A 15,667-nucleotide genomic window follows, 5' to 3' on the forward strand; every position below is an offset into this window, starting at 1 on the left:
CAAGGCTTTACTGTCAAATCTGATTCCGATGTCATTACTTATGAGTTACCATTCAAAAGACACATTTTCGATTAATTCCTCGTATCAACTTCCAAAAATATTCAGAACTCAAAGAATATTTTTTATTCACGAACAGTTCAAATTAGTTTATTTTTCACCACTGAGTAAAAAAGTATTAAAAAATCTTTTGGTGAAGCAAAACATGCGTGTAGACTTAAACGTGGTAGATCATAACTGATATCAACATTAATGTCAACATTACAATTTTTAAATTCATTTTTGTTGTATTATTATTAATAACAGCTGGAGGGTATATGGCAGGGCTTCTGGCTGCTTCTTGTGGTACATGGCGTCGACTCGGTGAAGATTTAATGCGGTGATTTGAAGTCGCCGTGCCGCGCGGACAACCGTCATTTCTCGCTCTGCGGTGCTCATGCAACAAAGAAAACATGAAAACAAACGCGTTTTAGTGTTATATTACATATTTAACACTATCACGTCATCGACATGACCTCAGTCCTGCCCCGCTCGTATGGGACATCTTCAAATGAGTTGTGATCACGTCACACCCTTCTGCGACCATTGTACGGTTAGTTGTTTTGGGCTATTGAGAAGCCGTTGGTTAGGATGGCTCTTAAACACTTTCACTGTCTCGATAACTCCAGGACATGTTTCATCGATGTGACATTCTTCGCTCTCAAAATTTAGGTTCTGTATCAGTCGTATCAGATGAAATGTTTGGATATTTTGTCGTTTGAGTGCTTGCACATTCTAAATAGTTCCATTTTTTTCTCTTAACATGACTACATTTAAAGACTGTAATCAGATTCTTCTAACAGTATCATAATTTTCAATAAGTGGTTTACAATATCCGCAGCGACAAAATCCGTTTTAATGAGCTTATGTTTTGCCATTGTATATCAGTGAAATACAAAACTTCCAGTGTCGTATTTGTTTCCTAGTTTTTATCTTGTAGAAGCGTAAGACCATTGAACAGCTAATTCATTTGACAACTATCCTTGGTAGTCACTCACAAAAACGACGAATATGGTAGACCCTGTTACATCACACCTTGAATTCAAGATAGACGTTATTTGGTCATCTTCATTTTCAGCGCTTGACTAATTATTTGTAAAGCCACTACGTTAAATTCCGGAAGCTATAAGTGATAAGAACAAAAAACCGAAATAATACCAGGTAAGTTGGGTAAGATGCCCATTGTGAAGTTAACGTCTTGATACTCCCAGAAAACGTGTTTGTTTCTGTCCTGCTTTTTATGTACGTATCTCTAGCATTAACGACGTAATACGCCGTGAGTCCGCGAAAGGAATTTTCTACGTTCGCAGGCTTGTATGCCATTATTTATCGTATTATACTGTCGTCGTCGTCCCTCGAAGAGAATTCATTAAAAAGTCATTACGAATCGTAACAAAATGGATAATAAAACTGCGAGCTGGATAACGCAGAAAACCAGTGTTGCGTAAGGTGCTTGCATTTCCTCTGTCGCAGAAGTGCGTAGTAAGGCGTTTGAATGTTGCATGGTATGTCGTTAATGGCTGTAATACTGCGTCAGAGGCGCAACTACCATGGAAATTTTATACCTTCTTGCTTTTGCGTTACCACATGTAGCCCCTTCATTAATTGTATTTTCGTCTTCTCCTCCCACAACTTTTTCATGCTTTCTCTTCTTCTCTCCCGTCCTTCTTCCGAGATCTGCAGCATTCTCTTCTCTTGTGTGCTCCACTGGTGACTATGCTTTTCCTGTATCCTTCTCTGTCGTCGGTCTGCCATATTGGACGGTGTGTACTTTCTTCTCAATTTGTCTTTCCTTCCACCTTGATCTCTAGTTCTGACCACTCCTTCCGGAATTCAACAACCCACTTGTTTCCTGTCTTTCCCCTTGTCCTCCCTGTTGTTTTCCATACTCTCTTCGTCGTTCTGTCCATATTCATCCTGCTCACATGTCCGACAAACCTTTCCCTTTTCAGTCTGATTGTTCCTGATCTGGTCCTCATATTCCGGTACAGTTCTTCCCTAAGTCTTCGCATCCATCTCTCGTCGCCTCTTTGAGGGCCTAGTATTGTCCTCGTTATTTTTATCTCGTTGTTCTGCACCATTTCTTCTTAGTGTTATCGTCTGAGCAGCATGTAATACCGAATTCCTCATCTTTGTCTTGTAGTGTCTGGCCTTTGTATTACTTTTACTTTCTATAATCTGGTCATACTGAAGGCTGATTTTATCGTCTTGATCCTCTCTGTTCGCTCATTGCTCCTCTTTCTTGCTGTTATATGTTCTCGCAGATATATAAATTTGACCCCCTTTTGCATGGTGCCTTCTGGTGTTTCCCAATCCCCAGTGATATTCAATACCTTTGTCTTGTAGCGATCCTCAGTCCCATTCTTCGCTATCTTGCTTCTGTTATCGAGTTGTGGCTTTGCATCTTTTTCCATGTCACTATCGCTATGTTGCCCGCAAAGGCTAGGCAATCCGCTTGGGCTCTGGTCCCACGTCTACCTTTGGTATTCGTATTTTCCAGTTTATTACTTTCCACAGGCTTATCACTTCGTCCAGTGCTGCTTCGAATAAAATTGGTGGGAGTCCATCTCCCTGTTTGATATCGGTACTGGTCTCGAAATTTTCTGACAGGGATCCTCTGAATCCCACCCTTACTTTTGCGTCTGTCAGAATTTCCATGGTTAGTTCTCGTGTAGTGCCGTCTGGTCCTCTATTTTTCAAGATCCTTCCAAGAGTCTGTTTGTCGATGGAGTCATACGTCTTCATGAAGTCAACGATAGTTACTACCGTCTTTTACGTTCTTTAAGACACTACATTCTGTTAGTTGTTTCATGATAAATACCTGTTCTACGTTTCCTGTTCCATTCCTAAATTCCGCTTAACAGTATCTAACTGAACTTCCTATCTCTTCTTCTAATCTCTTGAGGAGGAGTCTCGACAGCAACTTGTAGCTGACTTGTAGTAGTGATATTCCTGTGTAATTGTTTGCATTCCTCTTGTTCCCCTTCGTATGTATTATCACTATGATCGTTTTCTTCCCTTCTTCCGGTTTTTTTTCTTGTTCTCCAGACCTGGCATATAAAGTTAACCGTATCGTTGACCGCCTTGTGGCCTCCACATTTTTATCATCTCGGCTGTTATCCGATCTTTTCCAGTTGCCTAGATCGCTTATGGCCACTGCGACCTCATCCCTGCCGGCCGGTGTGTGTGGCCGAGCGGTTCTAGGCGCTTCAGTCTGGAACCGCGTGACCGCTACGGTCGCAGGTTCGAATCCTGCCTCGGGCATGGATGTGTGGTGTCCTTAGGTTAGTTAGGTTTAAGTAGTTCTAAGTTCTAGGGGACTGATGACCACAGATGTTAAGTCCCATAGTGCTCAGAGCCATTTGAGGCCAATTTTGACCTCATCCCTGTTTGGGAAACGTGACTATCTCTATTCTGTCCTGCCCTCAATTCCAGCTCTTTTTCAGGTGCTTCGCACTTCAGCGACTCATGAAAGTGCGCTGCGAGTATCCCACAGTTGTCCTTCTCACTAACGGCCAATTTTCTCTTTCTTGCCTCTTATAAACATTTCTCTGCCCATGTATCCAATCAGATACTTTTTGAGCTTCCCGAACTGTTGTTTTTCCTAAAAAATTTCTCATCGCGTCCAATCCCGACTCTACCGTCTGTTTTCTGTTCCATCTTGTTATTCTGCCGTGTTTCCAAATTTTCCGGGTCCTTCTTCCTGCATTAGTCTCTGCAGACTTTCCTACGATTCATCTACATCTAAATATACATCCAAATCTACATATACATACATATTCAGCAAGTCATTGTACTATTAGTCTTTTCCTTTCCTTTTCCATTCGCAAGTGGAGCGAGAAAAAAACTACTGTCTATATGCCTACGTACGAGCCCAAATTTCTCTTATCTTTGTGATCCTTACGGTAAATGTACAACGGCCCCTACCGCCTCCTCATAGTCCTTGCTCCACCACCAGTGCCTCTTCTTTTCTTGCTTTCCCTATAGTTCAGCCTGTTTCCTATGTTCAGTTTCATGTCATCATTTCAGCCCTTCCTCGTATTTGGTTTGACTGTGTCTTAATTCGTCTGTGTCTGCCCTTATGTCCAACTGATTGCTATGAGGTCAGTCTGAAATTCTTCAAGGCTGGTGCATGGGCTTACCTACATCGTTTTCGTACTTGTTTTGGTTCTGAAGTAAGTTATCATCATTGTCATTTTGTGTTGTCGACACAGTTCGATTAACGTTTCCCCCGTTCTTGTTTGTCCTCTGGTGTGCTAAGTACTCGCCTACTATTCCCTTACTATGTGGTTCCCCTTCCTATATGTGCATTATAATAACCTGCGAGTGTCTTTACTTGTCTGTGGGCTGTGCTTTTGCGTGTATCGTGTAGTTCCCCCCATAAATAGTTCCCTGCTCGGATTGTCAGTGTTAATATCCTTGCTGACCAACTCTTCCTTTGTTATGCCATCCTTATACCTTTTCTCTACAATAAACCCCGTACCAAAGCATGTTGTATAGCTGTAATGAGTGCGTTTACGATGTTACTATGTAGAATAGTAGAAGGCGCAACTATGTGGCAACATGTTGTCAACTCAACCCCGAAAAGCATTATCAAGGTGAACATATTTTCTCAATGAGCAATCACCCTCATCGTGTATTTGGAAGACTCAGCCGATAACATATTACATTATCCATATCTCTGTCTCTGTCTCTCTCTCTCTCTCTCTCTCTCTCTCTCTCTCTCTCTCTCTCTCTCTCTCTCCTCCCCCCTCCCTCCCCCCCCCCCTCTCTCTCTCCCTCTCTCTCTCTCTCCCCCTTTCCCTCCCCCCCTCTCCCTCCCTCCCCTGCAACATAGTTGTGTGGAGACTGCGAAGAGGTGTAGATTTTTTAACACGTTAGACCAGAATATGAGATTACAAATTCATCTCATTTCTAGGATCCGAAAAATATCTCCTTTCTGAAGGCACGGTTTTTTGTTTTACGAAGAGTATAGACATCTCGAAAAATAAAGTTACGTAATTAATCTTTCGTATATTTGTGGGTACGTGTCTGCAATACTCGTATAGACTGAAATCCCCGCAGTTCAGTATCGTAGCACGCCACTGGCGGAGCCAAACAGAATGGCGCAGCCCGTTGATGAAGTGCAATATCATGCGGTAATTTGTTTTCGGCAGCAGTGGAAAAGTTGCAGCTGCGTGAGGCCAATTCATATGACTTCCATATCCATGTGTTATCAATGATATTTGCTAATATTGTCGAACCAACCGCTGCTATTAGAAATTAGCCTCTACACAACACCAGAGTTTATCGAAAAACACCATCAATTAGCCTAAAATACAAGAGGCGTTCGGAAATGACATACAGTTGCGTTGTTTCGTAAATACCACTCAATCTTCGTGCATATACTCTCATTGGGCTATCAACTGAGTCAATGTCACTGCGCAGACACTAGATGGCAGTTGTAAACACTGAGTATAGTAAAAAAAAAGGGTAAGAGGTCCGTTAAGAACGAAGAATTGCAGCCAGCTGTCCACGAGTGTGTATATAGTACCCTCAAATAATTGTTCCATGACGCAGTGCTGATCTTGCTAGGCAGATGGTAGCGATTTACGAGTGTTGTTCAATAATTAATGCCCCACATTTTTTTCTCAGAACATCTTTATTGTTAAAAGTCAGAATTTGGTGACAATATACATCAACGTGTCTTGTCCATGTCCAATTTTTCTACGTGGTCTTCATCACGCTCTATGGCCGTACGCCAACGTTGTGGAAGAGCATGTATTCCCTGCTGGTAAAAGCTCCTGTCCTGTTGGCGTAGCCGTGTTTTCACTGCATGACTGACACTCCCCGTAGAGAATCTGTAAGCGGCCCAAAGAGATGGAAGTCCGAGGGTGCCAGGTCTGGAATGTAGGGTCGATGAGGCAATGAGGTCCATCCCAATTTGGCGATGCATTTCCGGGTTCTCAGACGTGTGTGTGGGCGTGCACTACCGTGTTGGAGCAAGATTTCTGCTGGATTCTTGTGTGATCGAACACGTCGGAAACGGTTCTTTAGTTCATTCGGAGTCTTCACGTATGCCTCTGAATTGATGGTTGTTCCTCGTGGCAACAGATCCACAAGAACGATGCCATCACAATCCCAGAAGACTGTCACCATGACTTTTCCGGCAGAAGGGGTTGTCTTGAATTTCTTCTTTTGTGGTGAATGAGGATGATGCCACTCCATGGACTGCCTTTTTGTTTCCGGCGCAAAGTGGTGCACCGAGCTTTCGTGCCCCGTAACGATCCGTGACAGAAAGGCCTCTCTGTCGGTCTCAAAACGCTCCAACAATTCAGATAAAATGACCTTTGTGTCACTCTTGTGGTCCGCTGTGAGCATTTGTGGAACCCATCGTGAGCACCTCTTTGAATATCCGAGAGTCTCGATCATTGCAGACGCACTTCCAATGCCGACCGACAACTGTATAGCCAATTGTCGAGTTGTGATGCACAGGTCGGCACGAATAATGGCATCCGCACGATTCAGCATGTCTGGAGCAGTGGCTGTGACATGACGCCCCGAGCGTGGCTGATCATGGAGCTGTTTCTCTGCATTTCCTGAGGCTCTAACTTTGTTTACCCATCGCCCAGCTTTACTCCTATCAACTGCAGTACCGCCATATTCTGCACACAAACTTTTATGGATGTTCACCACGGTTTCTTTTTCTGCACATAAGAATTCAACAACAGCACGCTGCTTGTAACGTGAGTCGTATGTAGACGCCATTTTGACGCTGTACTACGGCTCTGCCCTCTGCCAGAACGGTTCGAAACTTCACCAGCGCACTGAACAAACATCAGATGTGAAGTACCATCAAGGACGTTTGCCAATGTATATTATAGGCTTTTTAAAAGAATGTGGGGTATTACTTACTGAACGACCTCGTATATAACTCATGTTTATTTATAAATAACGTATAAAAACTACAACTGTAAATCATTTTTGAAAGCCCCTTGTAAATTTTTGTTGTGTTCTCGCGCGAGGCGTTAGCAAGCAACACGAAGAAATATTTTTTTAAAAAGGTATAAAATGTGTTTAGTGTATATGTCTGACTTAAAAGCTATCCTTTACCAAAGATATGTAATGTGGAAGGGCGCTTATTATCTCTTTGGATGCTGACCGCTTAAAATGAAACATGTCAACTACATGTAAATAACTCAACTCTGTCACGATGTAGAAACTGTGCTTCTCATTTGGATTTAGTTCTTGACAGGCTGCTAATCGATAATTTCCCAGTTCACACAATAATCGTAGGCGATGTGGGATAATATTGACGAACCACGTTATTAGAATTTAAAAATCTTAAAATTCAACAAACACTGAGTACTTTGAAAAACTAAACAAATGAATATATACCTTTTTTCTACTTTGTACACAATTTCCTTCACTGTTCGTAATATGTTTTTGCAGTAGTCAGCAAATGATGGAGAGCCCAGTCTCAACTCTTAACCCTACAAATTATAAGCGTCATCAGATTAAAAAATATTTCTGTTATTCTCCTTTTTATTTCTCCAGAATAAAACGATAACTCAGCTGTACGTATGTCATTCAGCAAGACATTTACAATTCACCTCGTATTGACAAGCAACCTTTACGTCCGTAACTCACATTTTTTTACGAACAATATAGCTAAATTACATTTTTTAGACGGTTAGTAAATGTAATTACAGTGACGTGTTTCTGATCAGTGCTAACATGTTTTGTCCTAAGACATAGCAAAAAAAGACTAAGTGTACAAAAAATGCATTTTTGTTCTTATTTGTGACTTACGACGATTCGTGCCTAATACATTATATGTAAATTATACTGTACTCTTTAAATACTTAGGTTACAAATTTTATTTTTTGTTGGCTTGCGTCTGTGTGTGACGTGCTGTTAAAGGACTACAGTAGTACTGAGTCGTCTCTCTTTCCACAGTGAATTCCAGTTCTTACCGACATTATTCCTTGACTTCAGAATTACATAATGTTCATGGAAATAATTTTCACACATACACTCATGAGCCAAAATGTTATCGAAATGTCCTTGTTAGGTATCCGCAGGTACGTAGCACAAGGCATCTGTGCACAGCTCATTCAATTCCCATACATTAAGATCCGATGGCTGGTTTGTTGGTGCGGAGCTGGCGACCGATAACGTGTCAGATGTGTTCCATCGGGTTCAGATCAGGCGAATTTGGACACCAAGACATCAACTTTAGTTCACTGTTGTACTCCTCAAACCACTGTCGCACAATTCAAGGCTTATAAACCGACAGTTATCCGACTGGAAGATGCAGCGGCAGCTGTACCTGTACACGCCATCCAAGCTCTGTTTGACTCATTGCCCAGGCGTATCAAGGCCGTTATTACGGCCAGAGGTAGCAATTTTGGGTACTGATTTCTCAGGATCTATGCACTCAAATTGCGTGAAAATGTAATCACATGTCAGTTCTAGTATAATATATTTGTCCAATGAATACCCGTTTATCATCTGCATTTCTTCTTGGTGTAGCAATTTTAATGGCCAGTAGTGTACATTCTTTCCTTACCGCGTCCCGTGCCGCCACAGGGCGGCATTCGTCCTCGCGGTGACCACTGGTCATAATGTTTGACCCCTCATTGTGTCAGAATCTAGTGAATCCCTCCTACAGCGTAACGCGTAGTGCACTAGCTTGCGAGACTGGAAGGTGGCAAGACCATAATCGAATCCGCGCGGCCTATTCGTCCGTGACTGGTACACAGACCAGCCTGAGTATGGTTTTTAGGCGGTTTACCACGCTCATTCAGGCCGATGCTGCGCTGTTCCTCAAACTACGGTTGAGAGAATAACATACATAAACAGTTAAAATACGACGACACACAGATCAAAGTTTACTCGATCCACAGACAGATGGCGCACACGACTTCCCTCCCTTGGTTACCTTGACGACTGTGACGCAGAAAGGGCATCCAGCCACAGAGTTAAATAATAAAACCTGCCAATCCTGAAATCGCGCACCCCGTACAAGACGGGATGAACGCTAAGGAAAAGAAAAGTGTATGGGAATCTTCTCTTACCACATTCATTACGTATGATAAAAGTCAGCGACACGTATGTTTGTAACACTTTTTTCGTGTAATTGTACATGTGGGGTCACCGCTTAATGCAAAACTGTGGGAGAAGAATACTGGTCCCAGACAAGTAGTGTTTTAGAAATGGTCGCATGACCTAATACGATACGGGGCGATCATGAAGTTTTCATTTGAGGTCTTTGCTACAGCGTATATGGAACGCAGCGCGACTCTGGTGACGGTACGTAAGCACCGGCAAGGGATCCAGTGCGGGATTCGTGTCTTTCAAACGTGCGTACGGGAAATGCGGAAAGATGAAATGTGGCGATATTATTACCAAATGCGTCCAAACAGGGCCAACGTGCTGTTATTTTTTTTTCTTATCTGTCGAAGGACAAACACCGGTAAACATCCATCGGAGGATCGAGAATATACATGGGGCAAGCGAACTGTTTGAGAAAACTTCGACAAGGGCTGCTGCTTCTTCATGATAAAGCACGTCCCCGTATCGCAAATGCCATAACGCAAAAGTTACGGCAAGTCAAGTGGGAGACATTCGAGCACCCGCTGTATAGTCCTGATCCCTCCGCATGTGATTACCACGCCTTCGGTCCCTTAAAAAAAGGCTTCGAAGGGTCGACGACTCCTGACTGATGAGTATGTGCAGCAGACAGTTACGGGCTTCTTCAAGCAGCAGGACACGTTGTTTTACTAAAAGGCTATCTTCAACCTGGTACGTCGCTGTAATGACTGCCTCAATGCTCACGGCGATTTTGCGTGATTGGCGTACCTGTTGTGGCCTGTACGGCCATCGAACGGAAACTTTTTGATCGTCCCTTATGATTTAGTGTGCTTGTCCCACTTCGTGTAGCTTTTTAGTATTGCTCCGAATATGTGGCACTATTGTTGTAATATGACACAATCGGGTTCTGTCTCATTTTACTGGGCGTTACCTTATACATATCCTTAGATTTCATTTAGTGCACTATGTCATTATGCAATTCTTTTCAATCATACTACAACTATTTTTAAATAACGGTATCATCAATGAACAATCGTACGGTTCTGCAGATTGCGCCAGACAATTTCTTTAACGTACTGAGAACATTAGCGGTCTTGTTATACGCTTCCCTCCAGCGTAATTACATTTCTGCTTCCGCTGTACATTTTGCATTAGAAACAGGTCAACTATTTTTTTAAAGATTTCAAGACAGTGTGTCCTAAAAAAGAGCAGCCAATCAACGTTTGGTTTACCTTTTTTCTTTGATGTTCCACTGCCAGTTTTAAGTCCCATGCTTATAGGGAAAGTAACATGTGATGTTAGTTTGCTAATAAGCAAGTCCGTCCGAAGGTAACCGAGATCGGCTTAAAACCGGCAATGGAACAACAAATAGAAACACGCAACACAAGGTGACTCTCACTCCTGTTTTATTGCAAGCACACTGCCTAGGCAAACATGTATCTCGTGTTCAGTGATGAATTGCACTCTACCGCATGGCCCTCGTCGTCAGCGAGTATGGCAACGACTTGGGTAGATCTTCCAATGTTGGAGAGCCATCACAGTGTTACTTCTGGCGTCACTATATTGGGAACCATTGGTTAGGACTTCATAAATGGTTCAAATGGCTCTGAGCACTATGGGACTTAACATCTGAGGTCATCAGTCCCCTAGAACTTAGAACTACTTAAACCTAACTAACCTAAGGACATCACACACATCCATGCCCGAGGCAGAATTCGAACCTGTGACCGTAGCGGTCGTGCGGTTCCAGACGGAAACGCCTAGAACCGCTCAGCCACTCCGGCCGTCTTATGACTTCAGGTCACAGATGGTAGTGATGGAGGGCACTCTGTGGTCATAACGGCCGTTACGGGTATCCTTCATCCTTATGTGTTACCTCTCATGCTACAGTATTGTGCTGCCATTTTTTAACAGGGAAATGGCTCTGAGCACTATGGGACCCAACTGCTGAGGTCATTAGTCCCCTAGAACTTAGAACTAGTTAAACCTAACTAACCTAAGGATATCACAAACATCCATGCCCGAGGCAGGATTCGAACCTGCGACCGTAGCGGTCTTGCGGTTCCAGACTGCAGCGCCTTTAACCGCACGGCCACTTCGTCCGGCAACAGGGAAATGCTCGTCCACACGTGACACGTGTCTCCGTGAACTGTCTGCGTGATGTTGAGATACCCCCGTGGCGAGCTAGATCCCCAGATCGGACCCGGCTGGACATCTATGGGACCTGCTTGGACGTCACTCCTTCGCAGTGCCAGCATCCAGGATATCAAGGACCAGTTAGAACAGTTGTGGGCCAGTTTGCCTCGAAAGAGGATACAACCGCTTTATGAACACTCTTCCGAACCGAATAAGTGAATGTGTCCAGGGCCGGCCGTGACGACCGAGCGGTTCTAGGCGCTACAGTCTGGAACCGCGCGACTGCTACGGTCGCAGGTACGAATCCTGCCTCGGGCATGGATGTTTGTGATGTCCTTAGGTCATTTAGGTTTATGTAGTTGTAAATTTTAAGGGACTGACGACCTCAGAAGTTATGTCCCATTGTGCTCAGAGCCATTTGAACCAATGTGTCCAGGCCAGAGTGGGTGCAACGTCATACTAATAACTGGGCTCATTCTGACAAGTTCTTTGAGGAGCTGATTCGATATTATACTCACTGAAATACACTGAGGCGACAAAAATCATGGAAATCATGGGAACCTCCAGATATCGTGTTGGACCTCTTTTTGCCCAGATTAGTGCAGCAACTCGACATGGCATGAACTCACCAAGTCATTAGAAGCTCCCTGCAGAAATATTGAGCCATGCTGGCTTTATAGCTATCCATCATTGCGGAAGTGTTGCCGGTGCAGGATTTTGTGCACGAACTGACCTCTGGATTATGTCCCATAAATGTTCGCTTGAATTGATGTCAGGCGATCTGGGTGGCCAGATCACTTTCTCGAATTGTCTAGAATGTCCTTCAAAGTAATCACGAACAGCTGTGGCCTGGTGACACAGCTCTTACCAACTGAAATCAGGATTCATCTGACCAGGGCACAGTTTTCCATTGGTCTAGGGTTCAACCAACATGCCCCCGAGCCCAGGAAAGGCGCTGCAGCCGATGTCGTGCTGTTAGCAGAGGTACTCGCGTACGTCGCCTGCTGCCGTAGCCCATTAACTCCAAATTTTGCCGTCTGAGGTATCGGCCGTTTTCGCTAACGACGCGCTGGCTGTTGACCGCGTTCCACTTTTTATCCGTCATAGTAATATGGCGAAGAACGTTTAATCTCTAGCTGAGGACTGCCCTTGTCTTTATGACGTATAGTATGATCCTTTCTCGAAGAGAAAGTCCATGTTTTTAGCTGCCACTCTTTCCGCCGATTGGGCTTAACGGGTTGCCCTTTTAACTCCTTCTTTGTCTTTGTGTTCTACGTTTCTCACATGGGCGCGTATGGGGAAAAAAACACTCTTGACAATGTCTTCGGAGTCTGTTAATTGTCGACGTACGGCCATAATCACGCTGTAAACACCTGAGTACAAATGACAGCTCTGTCAGTGCACTGTCCTTTTGTACCTTGTGTACACGTTACCACCACCACCACCACCACCACCACCACCACCACCACCACCACCACCTGTATATGTGCATACCGCTATCCCATGACTTTTGTCACCTCAGTGTATACTCTCTCAACCGGTGAAATTCAATTTCATTTTCTCCACTTTTTCTGGGATTTTTTTTAACCATCGTATTGACCAACTAGGATCACGTTAACAACTTCAGTTCCTCTTCTTCGTTTGTTGTTGTTTCCTATTTTTCCAGTAGTCCCTCATTTTCTCCCCATGAAGTCTCTTCCTTTCTTCTGTCCAGGTTGTTCCCGATTTTTTATTTCTTCTGCTTTGAAAGCTTTCCAAATGTAGAATTTTGTTTTTAAAACGGTTTCTTTCTGCTATTTGTGATTCTTTGATGTTGTTTCTTTCAAGATTTTTTTCTTACTTCTGTAATCCATGCTATTGTCGATTTCTTCTTCCAGAAATATAGGAGTATTTGTTTTGTTAGTCTATTTCCATCCATTCGGTAGAGATGTCCAAAAAAGGTTAATCTTCGTTTGGCCATTACTTCAGATATTTTCTCTATATTTTTGTAGATCTGCTCATTACTTCTTATTTTCCAACCATCTGCAGTTCTCATTGTACCCATTATTTTTCTAATAATCCTTCTTGCCAGTACCTCTAGTTTGTCCATCTTATAGTTAGTCGGTAGGCATTCAGATTCATATAAACATTCTAGTCGTACCACTGTGGTGTAGTGTTTCAGTTTTGTTTTTCTAGATATACATATCTTGTTGTAAATATTTTTGGTCAAACGATATGCTCTTTCCATTTTGTTAATTCTTACATCTATTGCAGATTTTCCTAGTCCATTCTGTTGTATAGTTTCTCCAAGATACTGAAATTTATTTATTCGCTCTATTTTACCTATTTGTGTTTCTATGTATTTTGGTGCATTTTTATATGTCATGAATTTTGTTTTTTCAGCTGAAATTTTGAGACCAGTTCAGTTTTGCTAATTTTTCCAGAATTTTTGAGTAACTGCTTCTGTCAGGTTTTCTGAAAGTATTGCGAAATCATCCGCAAAAGCCAAGCAGTTTACCTTAATTCCATTTGTTTTCCTTCCCAGAGTTATTGGTTCAATTTTGTGATTTTTTTTTAGCTCCGAATTCCAGATCCTTACAATTTTTTCTAGAACACAGTTAAACATTAAAGGTTATAAACCATCACCTTGTCTAACACCAGTTTTTATATCAAAAGGCTGAGATACTTCTCCCATAAATTTGACTTTAGATACTGTACCTGTTAGTGTTTCAGGAATTATCTTTGCTAGTTTTGATTTAACACCAAATTCTCTAATGACCTTGTCTACCGTTTCTCTGTCTATACAATCAAATGCTCTCTTGAAATCTATAAATGACACTAGTATTGGTTTGCTGGTTAACATTCTATGGCGAATTATTGACTTTAAGTTAAAAATTCGTTCTGCACAGGATCTTCCCTTTCGAAAACCACCCTGATATTCTCCTAGTTGTTTGTCTAAAGTATCTACCACTCTGTTGAGGAGAATTTTTGATAATTTTTGTATGCCACTGGCAGAAGTGACACTCCTCTGTCATTACTGACATTTTGTTTGTCTACTTTTTTATGTAGCGGGTGGATTAATGCCGCTTTCCATTCAACTGGAATCTTTTCAGTTTTCCAAGTGTACTCAAAAAGCAGCTGTAGATCCCTTATGATTTTTGGTTCTGACCACTTCAATAATTCTGCTATAATGGAGTCTTCACCACTTGCTTTATTGTTTTTGTGTGTTTGTGGGAGTTATTATTTTTTTGTTTTGTTTTGTAAGGCGGTGTGCGATTTAAATTACTCTCGTGTTAGTGGATTTCGCGCTCGGTTGTGTGGGCCATTCCCCGAAGCGACTGGAGATGACATTATAAGTGTGCCCTCATGGCGGGCGGCGTGTGTTGCAGACGCGGGCAGCGTGCAGAGCGGCCGCCGCAGCGGCAGCCCGGGCGGCGCGCGCCCGCTGACTCGCCAGGGCTCCGTGCTGTCGTCGGACCGCGGCTCGCTGCCCGCCTCGCTCGGCCTCGGACTGCCCTCCGCCTCCGAAGCGCCCGCCGGACTCACACCGCAGCAGCTCGGCGTCATGGGTAAGTCGGCTGCCGCCACTCGCACCTGTGCACACCGCGAGGTCACCACGTTCGTAATGCACTTGTCATTTCCCGGCTAAACGTTGGGCTCGGAGCTCCGTGGCACTAAAAAACTGGTCAAAATTATTTTATATCTTTCTTCCGGCAATGGAATCAAGTGAAACGCGTTATTTGACCCTAATTGTATGTTTATTTACAAAATATACAGATCTGACATGCAAACTATTACAATATACAGGGTGATTCTGGAGAAGTGTCACATAATTTCTGACGTGATTTTACATTTGAAACATGTGCCCGATGTTCGATCTTTACGGAACTGGAGCGGGTTGAAGACTCTACACGTCCATGAATGGATAAGAAGACAAGTGCGAATATTACTTACCGAAATGCTGCATAGGCGCTGTGGTGGACAGAATAATGGTGGACAGTTGACTGATCCATCCTTCAAGAGGTGTGTGGGTTCTCCAACAGATGGCAGCACAGTCACATCGCACTGAGGCAACAGCTGCACACCCAGTGTGCAATGGTGGATTGGATCAGTGAGCAGTCATGAGGCCATGTGCGTGTCGTGCTCTAGTGTTCTTCAATTGAGCAAGTCCATTACATTCTTTGTCTACAGGTACTGTAATAGCAGCGCCCGTGTGGCTGTGACAGAATACTAGAAAACTTTCCCTGGTCAACGAATCCCCACGGTTTTTCAAGCATTAAACTACCGGGTATACATGTAACACCAGGACGCGAGACCATTCAGTCAGTTGAGGAAAGGGAAGAAATTATTACTATGGTAGAATTGAGCCCCACCACCACATCAAGTGTCAGCTCCATGTCTCACAAACGCGACTGTGGCTTACATTAATTCTGATGGCTTG

General features: G+C 43.2%; 1 protein-coding gene across 1 annotated transcript in view; it reads left to right on the forward strand.

Annotated features, from left to right (window-relative positions):
• The window catches only part of LOC126263471 (uncharacterized), a 97,270-nt gene extending 81,821 nt beyond the window's left edge, over window positions 1-15,449 (forward strand). Inside the window, exons 3-4 of the mRNA XM_049960564.1 lie at window positions 14,616-14,795; window positions 15,418-15,449. Of these exons, the coding sequence (XP_049816521.1) occupies window positions 14,616-14,795; window positions 15,418-15,449 (212 nt within the window). The remainder of the gene's footprint in view (window positions 1-14,615; window positions 14,796-15,417) is intronic.
• Window positions 15,450-15,667: the final 218 nt, after the last annotated feature.

This window comes from Schistocerca nitens, chromosome 6, assembly GCF_023898315.1.
Source record: "Schistocerca nitens isolate TAMUIC-IGC-003100 chromosome 6, iqSchNite1.1, whole genome shotgun sequence".
Taxonomy (NCBI): Eukaryota; Metazoa; Arthropoda; class Insecta; order Orthoptera; family Acrididae; genus Schistocerca; species Schistocerca nitens.